This window comes from Aptenodytes forsteri, unplaced genomic scaffold (assembly GCF_000699145.1).
Source record: "Aptenodytes forsteri isolate BGI_AS27 unplaced genomic scaffold, ASM69914v1 Scaffold14, whole genome shotgun sequence".
NCBI lineage: Eukaryota > Metazoa > Chordata > Aves > Sphenisciformes > Spheniscidae > Aptenodytes > Aptenodytes forsteri.
The window spans coordinates 1,231,959-1,250,037 of NW_008794457.1; the positions used below are offsets into that span (position 1 = coordinate 1,231,959).

At 40.2% G+C, this 18,079-nt stretch overlaps 1 protein-coding gene across 7 annotated transcripts in view; it reads left to right on the forward strand.

Moving 5' to 3' along the window:
• The first annotated feature begins 2,004 nt into the window (after positions 1–2,004).
• Positions 2,005–18,079, forward strand: part of CTCF (CCCTC-binding factor) — a 33,442-nt gene continuing 17,367 nt past the window's right edge. For 2 of the 7 annotated variants that reach the window (XM_009290764.2, XM_009290766.2), the window contains exons 1-4: positions 2,005–2,056; positions 2,419–2,568; positions 6,690–6,802; positions 10,501–10,595. In XM_009290764.2, the coding sequence (XP_009289039.1) occupies positions 10,542–10,595 (54 nt within the window). In that variant the 5' untranslated portion in view covers positions 2,005–2,056; positions 2,419–2,568; positions 6,690–6,802; positions 10,501–10,541. Of the gene's footprint in view, positions 2,057–2,418; positions 2,569–6,689; positions 6,803–10,500; positions 10,596–10,635; positions 10,776–17,240; positions 17,315–18,079 lie in introns of those variants that run through there. The other 5 variants (XM_009290768.2, XM_009290769.2, XM_009290771.2 and 2 more) reach the window with 3 other exon arrangements.

The window sequence follows — 18,079 nt, forward strand, 5'->3', positions numbered from 1 at the left end:
TTCCATTTTGCTTTTCTTCTGGATGTATAGGGCTAGCTCAATTTTAAAGTCCTCTGTGCTTATAGTATCCATGAGACAGGTTATTAGGGTGCACAGAATGGCTTCGTTAATACTCTTGATGCTTTGTGGGATATTTTTGAGGAATAACGTCTGAGCAAAAGGTGCAAAATTTGAGTTCCTATACCCTCAAGTGGCTCTACAACTGAAATAATACAGCAAGTCTTGTCTAATTCGGACAGAGCTTGAGGAGCTGTCACTACAGCGTTAAGTTTGCTGGCAACTCGTGCCTGCAGCGTTATTGAGGGAAAGACCTATTTCAAGACCAGCTTTTCGTATTAGCAGGCTGTATCTTGAATATGAACCGTAGCGAATTTGTGTGTCTCATTACCAGCTCTTGTGGCTGCAGGTTGATACCTGCCTGATGCGGTACCATTGCTGTTGTCTTGAAAATGCCAGAAGCTGACCCGTGTTATTCTTGTGTTTATTCAGCATTTACCTGAAAAATCTAATTATATGTGATTACTAACTTGCTTAGGAATTTCTGTATAGAGCCTACTACGGAACTTAATTTCTTCTCTTCCCCTTAGTGTCCAAGAACTCCTGCTTTTCTAATGAAGATTTTCGGAAGTCAGATGTTGAGCATTATTAGGTTTATCTCCTCTCTGATAAGAGCCAGCCTATTCCTTGTCCTTATCCCTCATACTTTGGTAGATCACTTGTAACAGCAAGCAGGTGTTGAGCTTTGAACTCTGGGTAGCTCTTCCTGCTCTGTCTGAACAATTTTCTGTACATTAGCTATTTCAGATATATTTTATATATATTGATTATATTTGCATAAAAACTGGCTGATTCACCCATTCTGGCAATTCTTGCTTCTCTTACCTCTTCTTTACCAGAGAGGGAATGCTTGAGGGAGTAATAGAGCATTAGGATCACAAATATTGCTTCTTCCTGTGCTTGTACGTGCTCTAGAAATACATGTAATAAGGAACAGCCACCGCTGCTACCTGCGCTGACTGAACTGCCAGTCTTCAGCTTCTGCAGTGGAGCTGAAAGAAACCAAAGCTTTGACTCGGTGGCTGTTTTGTTTGTGTTAACTTACTGAACTGTACTGATTTGTTTGCTTAACTTTAAACCTCTGTTCATCCATTTGGCTGTAGTTCAGATGCCCAGTTCAGTCTTTGTTGTACTAAACCTTGAAATTTCAATACAGTATCAAGCCCTACTCCTCTGCAATGCTACATGGTCTTAGAGATGCACACAGATCTGGGAAATTTCCTTTTTTTGTTATGTTTACTGCCCATAAAAATGGTTCAGAACATGGCTTTTGTTTTTTTCAGTTTTTTTGCTGAAACTTAGAAAGAATCTTTGTCCTATCCTGACTGTAACTGAAGATGCTGCTTTTTTTGTACTGAAGGATATTTGAATTTCATTTAAAACACCCCGTTCTGCTGCTCCTCCCACTTTTTTCCAGTAGTCTATCATTCTTCAGGAATTAAATGAGATATTTAATATCTGTCTAGAATAAGCATAAGAAAACGAAATAGCTGCTCACCTGAGTGATCTCAGTATTTTCTGATTAACAAAAATAACCTTGAAGAGTAGAATGGTGGGTGGGTGGGTAGGGTGTTTTATGTTTCAGGTCGTGTTAACATTCAGGTAGCTGTATACTGGACAACTCAATTTTGGTGTCTGATATAAATTAAAGCTAAAGTGAAGTTTCCCTCATTTAGTATTATAAAAACCTGGAAGCTATCAAGTCTTAACGTCTTTCCAATATGGTTTTTAACAGGTGAAAATGCAGAAGTAGTACAGAGACAGCTCTCAAGAACGGTGCAGTTAACATGCGTTACTTAGGGGAGATCTGTGATAGAATGGATTCCTGAAGAATTATTCTTTAACTATCCCTACAGACGAAGTCGTGAGTCATAGATGTTTACAGTTGCATTTCTTATGTGAAGGTTTGTTTATAGAGACTCTTCAGTTCCAGCCCTCCCACTTGTTACTGTCAGCTACCTGAGGATTTCAGTGTGCTGTATGGAGTTGATATTAAGAGGTGAGGCCAGGTATGTTTAAAAGCATTTAAAAGCACAAGAAGTGCAGTGATCAGTTAGGATGTGCTGACCAGGTAACACAGGGGAGGGCTACTGTACTGGTAGCAGTGAAGCAAGCTATGCTACAGGGTATTTTCTTTACACCCCGTAGTTCAGGTAGTGTGCCCAAATACATATTGTTTTGTCAGTCAGCTATCAGCATTGTCTTATTTCTCTGCCATAGAAACAAACCCATGACGTTTCTAAAGCTTCATGCGTTTCACTGAAAAGCTTCACTCAAATGTAAAGGCTGAGTAAGGAGATTGTGAGTTAAGTTCAGCTTATATTGAAAATCTTATTTTACCTCTCTTCTTTTTTTCCCCAGAATCTAAAAATTTCTGTTGACATCATTGAACTTGCCAAATTCTAACAAAACAGAAGCCAAATCACAGATTGTTTGGAGCGTGAAATACACCTTTGTCTTTATTAATATGCATCATGATTAGAAGCTTGTCTGTCTCTCAAACGTCAGCAGGTAAAGTAGCTATCTGTAAAGTAGAGGAGAAAGTAGCTTGGTCCAACTATATAAAGAATATTACTTGCCTTAATTGGGGTATCAAAGTAATCCTTATTCCCTCTTTCAGGTATTTGGAATTAGGTTGCTGTTCTGAAAGCTTCTGAAATTCCTCTGTTGTGTGGTTGGGTTTTTTTTTTTTATAAATGAAAACAAAAAACAAACACAAGGCAAAACATAAAACAAAAAACACCCAAAAAACCACCACCAAAGTACATTGGGAGGTGAGAGAGATGTTTGCCTTGGCCAGTGTATTTTTTTTTTCCACTTTTAACACTGGAATATCCCTAGCTGTAGTAATGGAAGGAGTATTGCGTAGTTGATGCACTTTGGAACACGAGGGAAATTCCAGGAGGTTGGAGAAGTGCTGATGTATCGGTATTAAAAGGAGATGGAGTGGATGAACATGGCAGCTAGTAATGTAGTGCCATGCAGAGACACCTGGGCTACCTTGGATATTTGACTAGCACTGCATGATGTTAATACATATATAGTTTACATTATTACCAGTTCTCCCATTTACTCTTAGTACAGAATTTAGTTAACAAGGAGAGAAAAGGATGTAACTAATCCTAGTAAATAAGGCTTTAAGGAAACTAGAGCTTGTTAAATTTATTATTTGACTTTGTTAAAGGTATCTCTCTTGATGTTGAGGACCTTACAGAATATAAAAATTAGTACTGAATGCCATTCAGGCCAGGATAGTTCAGGAACAGTCCGGGGGTGCACAAGACTGAATAGTTTCCATGGATGTTCAGCAAAAACTGGTAATTGCTTGTCACAATTTGTTTTCATTACTGATTTTATCGGTGCAAAATGTCTGTTGATTTAAAACTTTTGCGTGATAAAATTGCGGTTCATGGAAAGGCACATAGCACTAAGGCAGCCATCATGATTGTCAGGTGAAGTGGATCCATTCAGATGCGTATGCTAAGGCTGCTGTATGTAAAGCTATACACCTGGGAACAAGGCAGTTCAGCTGAATTTAAATCAAGCCACATGGTATCCTAGAAAGCAGTGGCTGAACTGCATTTTGGAGTCATAGTGGGTTAACAGCTTAAACATGAGTTTCCAAGGTGATGCTGTGACAAAGAAGCTAATGTGGTTCTCAGATGCATTAATGGGATGAGTAGAGATACATTCTTGCCTGTGTGGGGTGGGTTGAAGTCATTACCAAAATACTATGTCCGGTTCTGGCATCAGCACTTAAAAAACAAACAAAAAAATTACTGGCTGCAAGGGGGATTAATCTCCAATTTGTTGGAGAGCTAAGAAGTAATGCCGTGCAGTGAAGTGTTAAGAGTTTACTGTGCAGCTTCTCGGCAAAACTGAGAGGTGGCTTGATTAGAGTCCTCAGATATCTCCCTGGCAAGATAATTCTGGGTATTAGTGAGCTTTTTTTAATCTTGCTGACAAACACAACAAGAATTTGTAGCCAGATAAGTTCAAATTAAAAGACTTAGTTTTTCACAGTGAAGGTGATTAACCATTGGATTATGATATGAAGAGCAGTCGTGCATTTCTTAATTTCTTAACATCTTTGAATCAAGATTGTGGAAAAAATTCTGAAACTTGCTTCAGCCAGCTGCAAGGTACTGAACTTCTTTTGTTTCATATACATTTAGAGAACTGTAATTCACAAGAGGTCAGACTCTGTGATCAGAGAGGTGATCATGCTAAAGAAAAAAGCTGGGGAGCAGCTTCTTTCTCTTTCACCAGTTTCCCTCTTTTTTGAACAGAGATAGGTTTAGGACTTTTCCTTAGAAATCTAGAACATGATCAAGCCAGTAGAATCTTCTGAGCAGGAGAAAGTAAGCAGGTACTGATATATATTGGAGGTGTGTCAAAATAGTGTCCCATATATTTAGTCCAAACTTGTGACTGTAAAAAATCCTTATCTGTGACTATAGTATTAGCGAGCTGTTGGTAGGATAAATGTTACTTCTTTGCTGCCAGGGCACACTGCTGGCTCGTGTTCCTCTTGCTGTCTACCAAGAAGGCCTAGGACCTTGTCAGCAGCACTGCTGTGCAGTCATTCCCAAGCTTGTATCACTAAAGGGGTTCTTCCTTCCCAGTTCATAGCATGGGAAATGCTCAGTGAGGGAGAAGCACGGTGATTTTTATTGAATCCACTTCAGAAAATAGAGCTTAGTAAAATTATTTATTTTGTTATATAAAATTGTTTACTGAATCATATTTTATATATTGCATTTATGTGTATTGTGTGAAATTATTTTACAATGCAGTGATCCTTGTTTTAAAGTGGATGCTGAGTAAAATACTGAATTAATCAGGAATGAAACTAGGGAGAGTGAAGCTGTGGAAGAAGTAGTAAACAACACTTAATAATTTTGAGCTATGATAATGCATCACGTGTGGAGACTTGACACAAGTGTTTGACACTTTGAGCTCTCCAGAATGTTACAGCGAGTAGCCTGACGGTGGATTAAGCATCTCAAGGTGGAGATTGCTGAAAGCTAAAAGTACTTTTCATGTATTACATATGTTAAAGGTGGGAAGGGGGAAATGTAAGCTTGAGAACTGTCTCAGCTGCAGAGCTAATTTGCATATAATCCACGTGCTCCTCTGGATGGTGATTTCAACAGAAGCACCTGATGCTTGAGTTTGGCAATTCTGGTTCCTCCTGGCTGTTTGTAAGAAGGCAAATAGGGTAGCTCTGCTGCTACCACTTGTGTTCTTTGCAGAAATTCAGTCTGTGTCCAGTCTGATTGCTGTTCTGTGGTGTGGTTCCTAGGACTCGCACAAGGCCAACTTTTTAGGTAGATGCAGTGAGTTTTGTGGTGAGCCTCCTTGTAGGAGGAAGAAATGGGGAAAATACACCACAATTGATGGAAAACCTATTTTGGTAAGAGACAGTGGAGACACTGTAGGTTCAGAAGGGGATCAGCGTGTCCAAAGGCTGAGATCCCTAATCCCATGGCTGGGTGTTGGGATGAGGGTGGTAAACCACAGACATGACTGACTGCTATCCCTATGCAGCGTATCCTGCTTGAGCTTTTGGAGACAGGCTGCTGGACTAAATGGACGCTGATCTGTCCTTGCAGGGCATCTTTTTTTTTATGTTACTGTTGGAGAAAGGAATTTGTTTTTCTTTTTTTCCCAACCTATTGATAAAAGCTGTACAAGTGAATCTATAGCTCTTGCTATGTTGGGAATAACAGCGGCGCATTTAGGGAAGTCATGGCTTCCCTGGAAAATTAAGTTGGCTTGCATCAGGACTGTTGTGACCCCATCTCCTTCCATTTGTGTGCTGGAAATTGCATTGCCGGGCGATGAGTTGGTCAGCTGAACTTGCTTCCTGTGTGCGTCCATCTGTTCCCCACCAAAAAAGGTGGGGGGCAACTGGATGTAAGCGGATGTGGAAAAACTGCAGCTCTGAGCTTGATTTAAGCCCTTGTGGAACCATGCCTCAAAATATTTTGGGGTAAGTAGAGGCTTTCTGAAAAGGTAGTTGAGACCACAAGTACTAATGGCAGCATTTGGATATTTGTAAACATTTTTTTCCTCTTTTGAAGTAGAGCAATAAACTTTGCTTTATGTTTAAAATCACTGTCAAGGGAATTGAATTCTCCCATTGTTCAATGATGAAAGACATCGTTGCTCTGGACTGGCTCCTGGAAGAGCTTTTCACTGCTGTGGAACCAGTAGTGAGTTTTGGCCAATTACTTCACCTTCTTGTGTAGTTTCTCTGTCTCCTTGTATTCAATTTGCAAAGCTGTTTCCTTGAAATGATGTTTAACATCCAGAGATTTAAAATTAAAGCAGGAAATGCTACTGAATTAAAAATGTCCCCCTGTTTTGGGTTGTACGTACTTGACATAAGTGTAACAATAGTACATTTTAAAACAGTAGCTTTCTTCTACGTGCTAAACTGTTTGCAGCAGAGATGCAATATAAACTTTAGTCTTACTTTCCAAGTATGTACTGCGAGAGAATCCTTTAGAGGCACTTCAGGAGTTTTCAGATTACAGGTTGGAAAAATCAAATTTTTGAAGGCTAGTAGTTTCAGTCAAAGCTTATCAGATTATTAAAACCTTTTTTCTTTTCTTTTCTTTTTGGAGGATGGAAGAAGTTAGTGTTACCCAGCATTCCTGCTGAGTATATAACTTACTGCCATTTCTGATCTTTGAAGAGAGATTTATCGCTTCCCGTGGCAATACTGAATACTCAAAAGGTACTCATTGATTACTTGATCCTTGCCTACCTTCCATGTTAATGCACTCCTCTCCTTCCTGCTCAGGAATGACCACTGTTGACTCCTCCTAGAGCATTATTTGAGCCCAGAGTAGTTTATACTTGGCTCCTGTAGTGTGTGTGGAAATAGTTTTGTCCTGTTGAAGCAGCTGCATCCTCTCCCTGTTCTACCAGCGTTTTGACCTACATGAAGAAGAATTTGGCAGCTTCCATGACAGTATGATGGAGCAGACTATCAAATATTCAGATGTCTTACTTACCTGACATGACATCTGTAATGTTTTTGGAGACATCTGCTTTGAGTGGCTTGTGCAAACAAATCCTTAGGGATGTTTTCTCCAGCTCCACCAGATTCAAAGAAGGGAGATAGCATTGAATGTTTGTCCTGCTCTGTTATCAGTCTGGCTCTCCCTGGTTAGAAGTACTTGATCCAGCGCAGTTGTTAGTATGATGTTTTACCATTTGTTCTTGTCCCAGAGCTGCCTTTTCAAACAGGCTGTCCCGTGCTGGCAGCCAGGGAGCCTCTTCAGCCACCTTCTGGCACTCAAGATAGAACCTCTTGTTAAGATTCTGGAGAAAAGAGCACACAGTAGTCCTCGTTTCTTCAAAGATAGATTTTTCTTCTTTATTAGTTTGGATTTACTTATTGTGGTCCTTTGATAGGTGCAACCTATCAAACACCTGTTTGATGTTGGTCTTTGTACAGCCCTTCTTTGACTTCATGTCACATGTGGTTTTGTGTCTCCTAAATAATGATACACTAAGCCTGTGCTCTTCTAATGCCGCTCTCTTAAATATTAGGTGGCTTTGTATATTCACCGCTCTGAAAGTGCAGGTCACTAGTAGATTGCCGAGAATGACTGTACTTCTGCACGTTAGCTAAAGAACTGGTCAGCGTTTGAGATCTTGCAGAAGTGTTCCAGGTCCTCTAGAACTTGTGTGGAAGCGAATGCTGAGACCAATAAATCTCTCTGTCCTAAGAGCATCATGGTTATAATTGCATAGATGAAAAAAACCTCACTGTTTTTGTGTTTGAAGTTTAAGTATATCCTTCATCTTATATAGTGCCAGAGAATGGTAAAATAATTTGGGTTGGAAGGGACTTCTTGTGGTACCCCGGTTCAACCCCTGGCTCAGTACAGGGCCAGCTTTGAAGTTAGATGAGGTGGTTTAGGGTTGTATTTATCAAATATTTTCAACAGCTGAAAGATTAGAGTTTCCACAACGTCTCTGAGCAACCTGCTCCAAAGTTTGACCACTTCTCATTGTTGCAGCTTGCCTGTTGCATCTTGTCTTTTCACTGTGTACCTCTGAGTGTGGTTTCATCTTCTCTTTGCTCTCCCGTTAGGTAGTTGAAGGTAGCAGCAAGATCTCCCCTTAGCCTTCTCACAGCTAACTGTGTCAGTCTGCTCTTGTAGGTCTTTTGCTCTAGCCACCTCATCATTTTGGCAGCCCTCTAATGGGCTCTTTTCAGTGTATGTCAGTGTACTAAACTCAAAAATGGATATGTGGAGCACTTAAAATCCCAGCTTATCCCTGTTTTCCTTCAGGTTTATCAAACCTTGCCCATATGTCAAAGATCTGATTGGAATGTAAATTCATGCAAGGTATTTTATGCCAGAAAATATGCTGGTTACTGTAACAGAAGTAGGCTATCTTTCCAGTAAAGGAGGGTAGGAGCAGCTTTTCGTCCCTCTGGGACATTACCATGGAGTGGATCAGAACAAGTATGCCTTGCATTTTTGAAGTATGTACGTTTGCAGTGCTGGGAAACTTTGTTCCTTGGGTTGCACGTTAGCAGGCTGATGTTCCTTGAGCAGTGTCTGAGCTGCTTACTTCAAAACATCTCTTTAAAAAACTCCAGTAATCTATTTCCTTAAGCAGGGTCAATACCTTGTGAAGAGAGAAGAGTGATGGTTGTGCTTTGCATTAACCTAGCATCAGTTGTGATCTGCAGATATCCCTGTAAACTATTCTGAATTTGTGTTGTCTATAGTGTGGAAAAGAACTACAATTATTATTGTTTTGTTTCTCTTTTTCCCCTACAAAGAGGTTGGGTACAATCTTTATTCAAAACAGATCTCTCCACTGTTATGTCATTTGCCAAGCAAAAGATTAGGTTTTGAAAATTGGAAGAAAACTATTTCTTGATTCAAAATTTCAGGAAAACCAAAGTTAGGATAAAAGAATAGCAATAATAAAAGGATGCTTCCATTCAATTAAATGTGCTCTATTGAAGAGTCCTGGTGTGTTTCATCCAGTGACAAAACTTCTGAGATGATACAGTTCGCTTTGCATCAAGTGTCTTCTGAATGGAGAAGTCCTTCACTCTTAAGGCTTTTCTGTGTTAATTTACAAGTTTTTAAGTTTTAGGAAATAGCAGTCTTCTCCAGGGTCACAAGTCAGGAATAAAAACTCAGCTACTAACAGTAACTATTTTATATGCCTACCGCTGTGCGCAAGCTCTCATCAGCACAGAACCTGGCAAGGATGCAGCTTGCGTCAGCAGTCTTAATGTGCCCTTAGCAGTAGAGCACACCCCACATAACCTCTGAGCATCCCCTTTTCTGGTCAGTGAATGTACGTAGCATATGTGATTTTTGCAGAGTAAGTGTGAAATGAAAAGATACCAATTCCAAATGCTTTTTTAAAAACTTACTATCACTGAGCATCCACAGCTCCAACAAACTTCTTATCGGTAGTGCTCTTTGAAGCTGATAAACAATTAAAAATAGACTTGCCAAGAAGAAAATGCAGCCAGAACCCAGACTTGAGTGCCTTGTACTAGATAAATGACAGAAAAACCGGGACGGGGGGGGGAAAAGTACTTAAATTCAAAGGGCGTAGAACTAGTGTGAAATTCAACACTGCTTGGCCCACATCACTGAGTGCAGCAAGAGTATGTGCCTCGCTTGAGAATTACTCCTGTGGAGTTGCTTACTGTTCCCAGGGTTTTTAGCATATATGCACACTGAGGACTGAAAAGGATTAGAGATGAGAAATAATGTTCTGTCTTGTAAATATTTTAGTTCTGTAAATGTGAATATTTTAAGCCGTTACTTGATTAGGGTAACGAAGCTAGCTTTGCAACTCTTCAACGAGCTGAGGCTGTTCTTCCTCACAGTAACAAGGTTAGAAGTCTGTTAGAGATGATTTTGTTACTTTATTGATAGTGTTACTTGCTGCATTGACAGTATGTAACAGGTTATATTTGCCCTAATTTACACCCCTTTAACAATAAAAACTGCTTTTGTGTTGTGATTTGGTATTCCACAGCACAGGAGGAAAAGGATATCTGAAGTAGGCATAACCAGCTATAAAATGTCATATTACGTTCTTAATTTGACATGAGGCATACAGAGTTTCAGGTTGTAAGAACCATAAATGCTAAAGAGTTTGAGAAGAGGGAGAGAGAGAAGTTTGTAAAATGAGTTCATTCTTCCTAGTAAAAAGTATTAAAGCCGATTGAAATACTCTTGGTTTTGTTTAAGGCTTTTTTATAAGTGAAGGGGGTCCTCAAGCAGTTATCAATGCTATTCTTCTTAGAGATGTGTGACTACACTTTTTCTGTTAAACAAATGTTAAACATTCAAACAGTGCTTCCCCCCCCCCTCTCTCTCCCTCTTCCCTTTCTCTTTTATGTAGTTTCACTAGTACGACTCATCTGTTCTGTTCCAGAGTGTGTTCTGACATCAGGAGCTGCATGAAGAATAGCCAGCATGAAGAGAACAAATCAGTCCAGGCAGAAGTGCAGAAGCGTCAAGAAAATAAATGTAAATTAAGGGGTTTTAAAGTGTGGTATGCGTTCCATGCCGAGGCAGTAGTTTCCTGAACACTTAAAGCTTACACTGTGCTGGAAGAAACCCTCTTGCCGTGCTGCTCTTTTGGCTGGCCTGAGTGTTTGGGCACACCAGAGACCTGGTCTGGATGGAAATAAGTATCTTTTTGGCTGGGTGAGTTCTGGCCTGGATTAGTTTCCTGACCAGTTAGCTGCAGTCTTAGAAATGCTTGCGCTAACACGAGGAATAGTTGGGATGATGTGGGTGGGAACGAGTGGGCAGTTTAAAGGCAGGGATGGCTTCTCTTGACAGTTAGTGCATTTGAAAATGAGGCCTTACTCCTGGTGGAAAGGTTTTTTTCCTCCCAAGGTCAAGTGGCTTTGTGGGAGTTTTCTTTTTTGCTTCATCTGCTTTGAAGGTTGATCGTAAAGGCACTTCTAGGGCTTGGTGTGTAAGAATATTTGAAACAGGAGTCCAAATTAATTGGGTGTGTGTATAAAATGTATTAAACTGCTTAAAACCTCAGCATGAGGACCACTGTCTAGGGTTCACCTGGGTTTAATTCCGTTTACATCTGTTCCAACATTTATTAATTCAGATGAACTTTTCTGCCATCTGTGATTCAAAAGCAAGGATGACTTAATTTAGGCTCCAGGAGTTTCTTGTCCACCACCCTTCTGCCATAAGTGTTCTCAAAACTCTCCCGGAATTTCCTGTCCCTGCTGCAAGGACAGTAAACTACACCTCTACATTTGACAGCCTGACATTAAGCTAACTAGCACTGACTTTAGTTTTCCTTATATGCAGCAGGGTGTAATTTGTGAGGTGACTAATTGTTACTGCATGGGCAGCTGTTGTTCATGGGGTAGGACCCATGTTACCATCCCAGAGATGAACGCTTCCTGCTCCTCTGATTTGAAGCATGAATTCCCTTGTCTAGGCAGAGAATCGCTACTTAATGAGTACTCGTGCAAAGATAAAAGGAATAGCTGTTCCTTTTTGAAAAATCCAAGAAAAGTTTGTTCTTGGTTACTTCTTCATCTAGATGAAGCCTTAGAGGAAAACAAAATCCAAATACTTGTAGCTTATTATGAAGTCTCCAGAATGCCATGAAACTTGTTGCACTGGTCTCTTTTCAGGTGTGGTAGTGTCTGGTGTTGCTGTCTTGATATCATGCAACGCTGCATCGGATGGCCAAAGAATCCTGCTCTGGTCTGACCGATTTTGAAGAAGCACCTTTTTTTGCTGTTAGCAGTTTGCTAATAGCCTAAGTTAATGTGTGAGGGGGAAAATGACCACAAATACTTGTTGATAAAACTATTAACCCTTTCCAGTAACTACCTACAATATTAGACTTTACTTTTTGAGGCAGTGGATTCTACAGGCTGTTTTAACCTGAAATAGTTTTCTGTTGTTCTCAATTGATTACCTTCAAGTGTTCGAGTGGTCTTTTGTGAGCTCTTTCATCACTTATATATTATGAAGAACTGTAAAAGGGAGGACTGATTAGTTTTATGATCCAGCATCAGCTGGAAATGAATTCCTCTGTGACTGCTCCTTTTAAAGTGTAAATCATTCTGTCTTTGACACCTGGTAAAATGGTATGTTTGTCCTTCTGAGATGAACTGTCAGGTTAGCAAAACAAAATACCTTTCTTAATATATTAAAAAGGGAAATGTTTCTCAAAAAATGGTTGATAGGGAAATGTTTAATTCACATTTCCCCACTTTCACTAGAGAATTCTGTGTGTGACTAAAGAACCAGTGTCCTCTAGTGAGACTGCACTAGCAGTTATTGGAAGAAATAGAGAAAATTTAAAACTAAAATTTAAAAGAAAGATAGGAAGGATAAGTTAAGAAAGAATGGAACAAAGTTTAAGAACAAGAATATTTACTAAAATTGTCCCTACTACCTTCTCAATGAAACTTTAATTCCCCAAATCTACAGGAAAAACGAGGAGGAAGTCGTACTTCCAGACATGAAGCTGAAATGCTTCTACCAGACTGCTTTCTTCATTAAGGCTTACCATGTCAAGTTAAAAGTTAGTTATAAGTGCCTTGAGTATGTGTGGGATTTGTTGTCAGTAACTGCAGTGATTTATTTTTCTTCACTCTTTCAAGCAGTTGACATTATTGTATTGTGCTTTCCTCTCCATTGTAGGCTACAGCTTATTACGGCAGAATTAGCAGTATTACTTCTGGAAGAGCCATGATTCGGGGGCCTTTTGCCACTGTCAGGTGCAAGGATTAAGAGGGAGCTTGTTCTGCAAACAGCTGAGGAAAGATATGGAATTGAGTTTCCTTCTGTCTTGCTGGGGGACCCTGTATATATACTCCATTTTCACGTCTTGCACATGTCTTCCCCTGAGTTCCTGATCCAAAGTAACAGGGTAACATTATCCTGAGTAATTGCAGAAAGCCACAGGTGTGTGCTACTCGCTGACTGAAAAATAAGGGTCAGTGCTGACTGAAGGTTCTTGCCACTTTGAATTATTTCCTGGGACATGATGAATGTTTGAAAGAGCTCTGCTAAGATCCCTGGGCAGGAGCAGCAACTAGGAAGATTACTTTTTTAGGTTACAGAAGGAGAGGGAAAAAAGAAAAGGAGGAAGGAAAGAAAGGAAGAAAAAAAAAAAAAGGCTGGAGGTAGTTGTAAAATGTCACAGGATGCATTTTGATTCTAATTCTACACCAAGCTAGCTGTGGGTAATGAATGTCCTGTAGCCAGGGAGATGGCTTGGCTGTGCTCTTGGGAGTTCATAAGGGTAAAAGGTAAAGATGACTTTTGATAACATCTGGCCCAAAGCGTGCTGCCTTCACATAAGTGTAAGTAAAAGGTAACTTCTGGTTCTCAACAACTAACTGAATAAAATAGCGTGTGGGTTTGATCACAGTTAAATGCTATTGACTTTAAACGGGAAGGCATCCACAAACTGGCTGTGACCCAGAGGGTTGCAGGATGCTTGAGAGAAAGCAGCTTCACTGGAGCGTGTATGCGGTGGATGGCAGGATGGCACAAAGCGGAGGGACGCAGCTCAGTGTAGCCACCTAGCTTCTGGGATACAAGGTTCTTGGTGCTGTGGTTTGCTTAGAGCTTTAAGCTGGCACTGCTGCTTAAGGTGGCCCTGGCACTCTTAACCTGCTCCCTTACCTCTGTCTGCCCAAGCATTCATGGGGGGATTCGGATCAGGAGCTGAACATGTTCTAATATAATTAACTGTTTTTCCCTGCGTTAGTTTTCAGCTGCAATTAGTTCTCGATCGAGTTCATTATGGTGAGTGAATTATTCTGTCAATGTGAAGGAAGGGAAAAGGTGAGAGCAGCTCTTTTGGCAGCAGCACTGTGTTTTCCTGTCTTACAGGGATTATGAAACCATTATGCAAGTTAAGAATCTGGTCTCCTTTGTGGTTAATGGGGAGAAAGGTGGGTTCCTCTAGATGGTAATTTAGTGTAGGGATCCACTCAAAAGCTTTGAGTCACACTCTGGAAGAATGTACTCTTCTCCCTGCCCTATTTAGGGAGCCCAGCCTTCCGGCACAGGCACCTGGGTTAGGTAACTGCCAGCTGGACTCCAGACACTATCGAAGCTGGCTGCCTGTATCCAATCCCTTTGCAGGGTCAGTACTTAAGGAAACCGTCCTTCTACAACTATACGGTTGTCATTCCTGTAGCTTTTTTTACATATTTCTTGGGACCTCTTCACATTGACAGGCCCCTTCTTGTACATTGAAAGAGCACAAGCATTTATTAATCCACAATGAAGTTCTGTCACTCTTCTGTTCTAGGTTTCTTGGTTTTCCTTTCTTTCTCCAAGGTGCTAGAATATTTCTCAAAGTAATTGCTTAATAGTGAATTAATGAGATGGCTTTTTTTTTTAATTTAAAGCTGTGATAGAAGTTTAAGTAGTACATTTTTTTCAGTGCCAGTGTTGTAAGTGGCAAGGAGGAGACAAGAAAACAGCTGGAGATGGGCGTAGCAGTCATAACCAGTGGATATGGAATTTAATGCAGTAGGTGAATGAAAGCTTTACGTTTCCAGCATGAGAAAATTAATAAAATAAACTTATCCCAGCTTTCTAGTTTCTGCTGTTGGTAGTAAATCTTTCATGTTTTGCACGTGATAGCACCATGAAAATATCCTCGCCCAAGTTATTCATGGGGATGCTGCCTGTTCCTTAAAGTTTTGTGAGCTTTGTCAAGTAGTTTCACATTCCTAGGCTTATCTCTAAAAGAAAAAAGAGGATAAAGTTGTTTCCCTCTTTCACCTGTTCCTAAAGAATTCAACGCAAGATTCTTAAGCTTTTGTATAACTTTTATTTATAATTGAATGCTTAAGTAACTCCACCCCTATTAATCTTCTCTATTTCTGTGGGCGATTAGCAACAGAAATGGACAAGAGTCTACTATGAAATTTCAGTTTCTGTATATAACCTGAGTTCTGGATAACCTGCGGGTCTTTGGCTTTATCCACAGCTCGCCTGTTTGGATCCAGCTGAGCCTCTTGAGTGTAGTACCATGGCTGAACTCCTAGAACCACCTTGAGTTCACAGGCTTTATAGCCGTGTTTGTGAAGTGCTGAGACCAAGCCAGCAAACTTTTCTTGGGGGTGCGTGGCCCTATGCAGAACTCTTCAAGCACCTTCCTACCGCTTTCCCAATTGTGTCAGGATTTCTTGATTCTAGTGCCACACTGTGTGGAGAACAAGAATTGGCGTGCTTTTAAACCGAGAGAGGGGAGCTTTGAGAAGAGATTGCACATAGCACCTTGTTCATATTCTGGATTTGTTGCCTGTCTAGGGGTGCTACTGATACGCCCAGGAGATTGGGAGCAACTGTAGTGAATAGTGACTAAGAGCAGCGCTAGCAAAGGCTATACTTTGTGTTTTATATATGTCTATTTGCTTTAGAAAAAGTTACATTCATGCCATGTTCATCTCTTTAGCAGGGAAGCCCTGCTGGAGGAAAAGCAAAGGCTGCCTACCTGTTAAACTGCCTTATCTTTGACTATGCTTAGTTAGGAGGCTTTTCAGAAGAACGATATGGCTCTTTCATGATGGGGAGGGAGAATGGCCAAGCACTCCTGCAGTTACTTTGCATCTGCTAATGTCCTTAAATACTGACATAGACATACGTATTGACTGCAAGCAGGGAAAAAAAAAAAGAAAAAAATGCCCGTTTGTCCATAAACCCTGTTGGATGCATTATTTTTTTTTAAATCTTTCTCTTGCTTTAAGTGGCAGAAATACTGCGTAACTGTAGACTCTTAGGTGAAGTTCTTGCTTACCCTTCTCTTCAGCTTTCAAAGGTTCACAGGGTATGCGGGAGAAACATGTCTCCCGTATTTTAACATAATGCTTGATTTCCACTCCTGTATCAATTTTAGTAAGTGGCTAATACATAAGTGTCAAAGCCATGACAATTTTGGAGTGGGATGTGTATGTGGATTGACTTGAGTTCATAGTTTGAATGTGTTGCAGGGTGGTTTTTTTGCTTGCGCTAACGTAGCTGCTGATGTTTTCATTATTTTATGAATGCCAAAAAATTTATTGACAGCATTTGGCTTCGTTGTTTCTATTGATTTTTTAAATTTTTTTTTTTTTGCTCAAGTGAACTGTATATTACAGCACTAAATCTACTTTTCAATTGCTTTTAATGTCCCACAGTTTTTAATGAGACTGCCTTGTCTGGCAAAAAATAAGTATATTGCTGTTAATTGGTCCATGAAGCTTGATGCAGTTCAGGGTTTGTTTTTTTTAACATTGGCTGAGAGGCAGGCAAATGCCTCTTTGTGACAGTAGCTTTATTATAAATAACCCAGCTGGAAAAACATGCAATGGCACTAGCCATCCTAATATATAAACATCTGTCTCTGGGTTTGTATTGTCTGCATTGACATCTACAGCAAGTTGTCTTTAATGCTTCTACAATTAAGATTAATGCTGTTGTAGGACTGCATTAATTGGCTGCTATGTCTCTCAGTCTTCTTGTGTTGATGTGGTGAGTTTTATCAGCCTTACTGTACTGGAAGTTTTCTTAAATCATGTTCCTGAACGTTAAGAGTTTATACCTTCAAGCAGAATGCTTTGCTGGTTAAGTGTGAGGCTTTTGGAAGGGACCCAGAATAGCAAAGTGTTGTATTGTGGTTGGGCTGAGACTTTCTCCTGTGCTGCAGGTAGTTGGGCTGTTGGCATTAAATTACTTTCTCTCAAGCAACCCTTTGAGTCCTTTCACTGGAATAAGGTGTCAGTTGTATCAAATGCATACCCCATCTTATTTCTGCTTGTTTCGGTGTTTTAGATGAGCTGCCCATCAGTTATTTGAGAAAGCTTAGGTCTGTTGTTTGGACGTCACAACTTTTTACCTGGCTAATTGGATTGTGACAGTGCATTGAGCTGTTTAGTGACGCAGTGTCTCATTTGAGTTGTTGGAGCCTGTTGAGCGAGCATGTGTGTAAAGACTAGCTTGAGCTATTACATGGGAATTGTGGTGTTGATTTCAGGTGTTCTTTGGTCTTTCCTTGGTCACTCTCCTTATTCTGGAAGCTTGTCTCTTTAGTTTTTTTCAGTCTTGATTTACCAAATCATCTTCTGTTAACCTGCTGCTTTGTTTTCCTTTTTAGATTCAGTCATTGTGGAACTAAGCTATTGATATAAGGTACAGTAACTGGTAGGAAGAGAGCTGAAGATAAAAGCCAGAAATAAAAGGTTGGGAGAATGGTAAGACAAAATACGTTCAGTGGTTTTTATTCCTAGTGTTCTGCTATAATGGTCTTAGGTGTAGCAAATGACTCATGTTCTCTGAAATATCAGAAACTTTTTCTCAGAACTTGGCTGGGTAATTTCTAGGAGTGTAAATCTGTAAAAAATTGAGGAAGATCTGCTGCTATTAAAATTAGTGGAAATGGAAAATCTTCAGCAAGCTGCAGGATCACATCCAGTGAGTTGATGGTATCTTCTGGTGACTCCTGCAATAAGCATAAAACTTTCCTCTAAAACCCACTTTGTGAAAAAGGATGATTAAGTTTAAAAAAAACAAAAAACCCCAAAAAAAACAAGAGAAAGGAAAAAAGCTAGCAAATACTTTACCACAGAGTGACTGAGAAGTGACACGGACAGGCAGCACAAAGCTCACCGCAGCAGAGATGGAGAGTCTTTTCAGTGAGCTTATTTAAGAGGAAAGAGCCCATACATTTTGCCTAGCCCCCTTTCCTCTCTTAGGTTTAGAGGCCATCCTGTGTCCCCCCTAGTTGTAAGAGAGAAAGGAAAAAAGCTAGCAAATACTTTACCACAGAGTGACTGAGAAGTGACACGGACAGGCAGCACAAAGCTCACCGCAGCAGAGATGGAGAGTCTTTTCAGTGAGCTTATTTAAGAGGAAAGAGCCCATACATTTTGCCTAGCCCCCTTTCCTCTCTTAGGTTTAGAGGCCATCCTGTGTCCCCCCTAGTTGTAGAAGTATTTTGTTTTGAAAATCCGCACTTT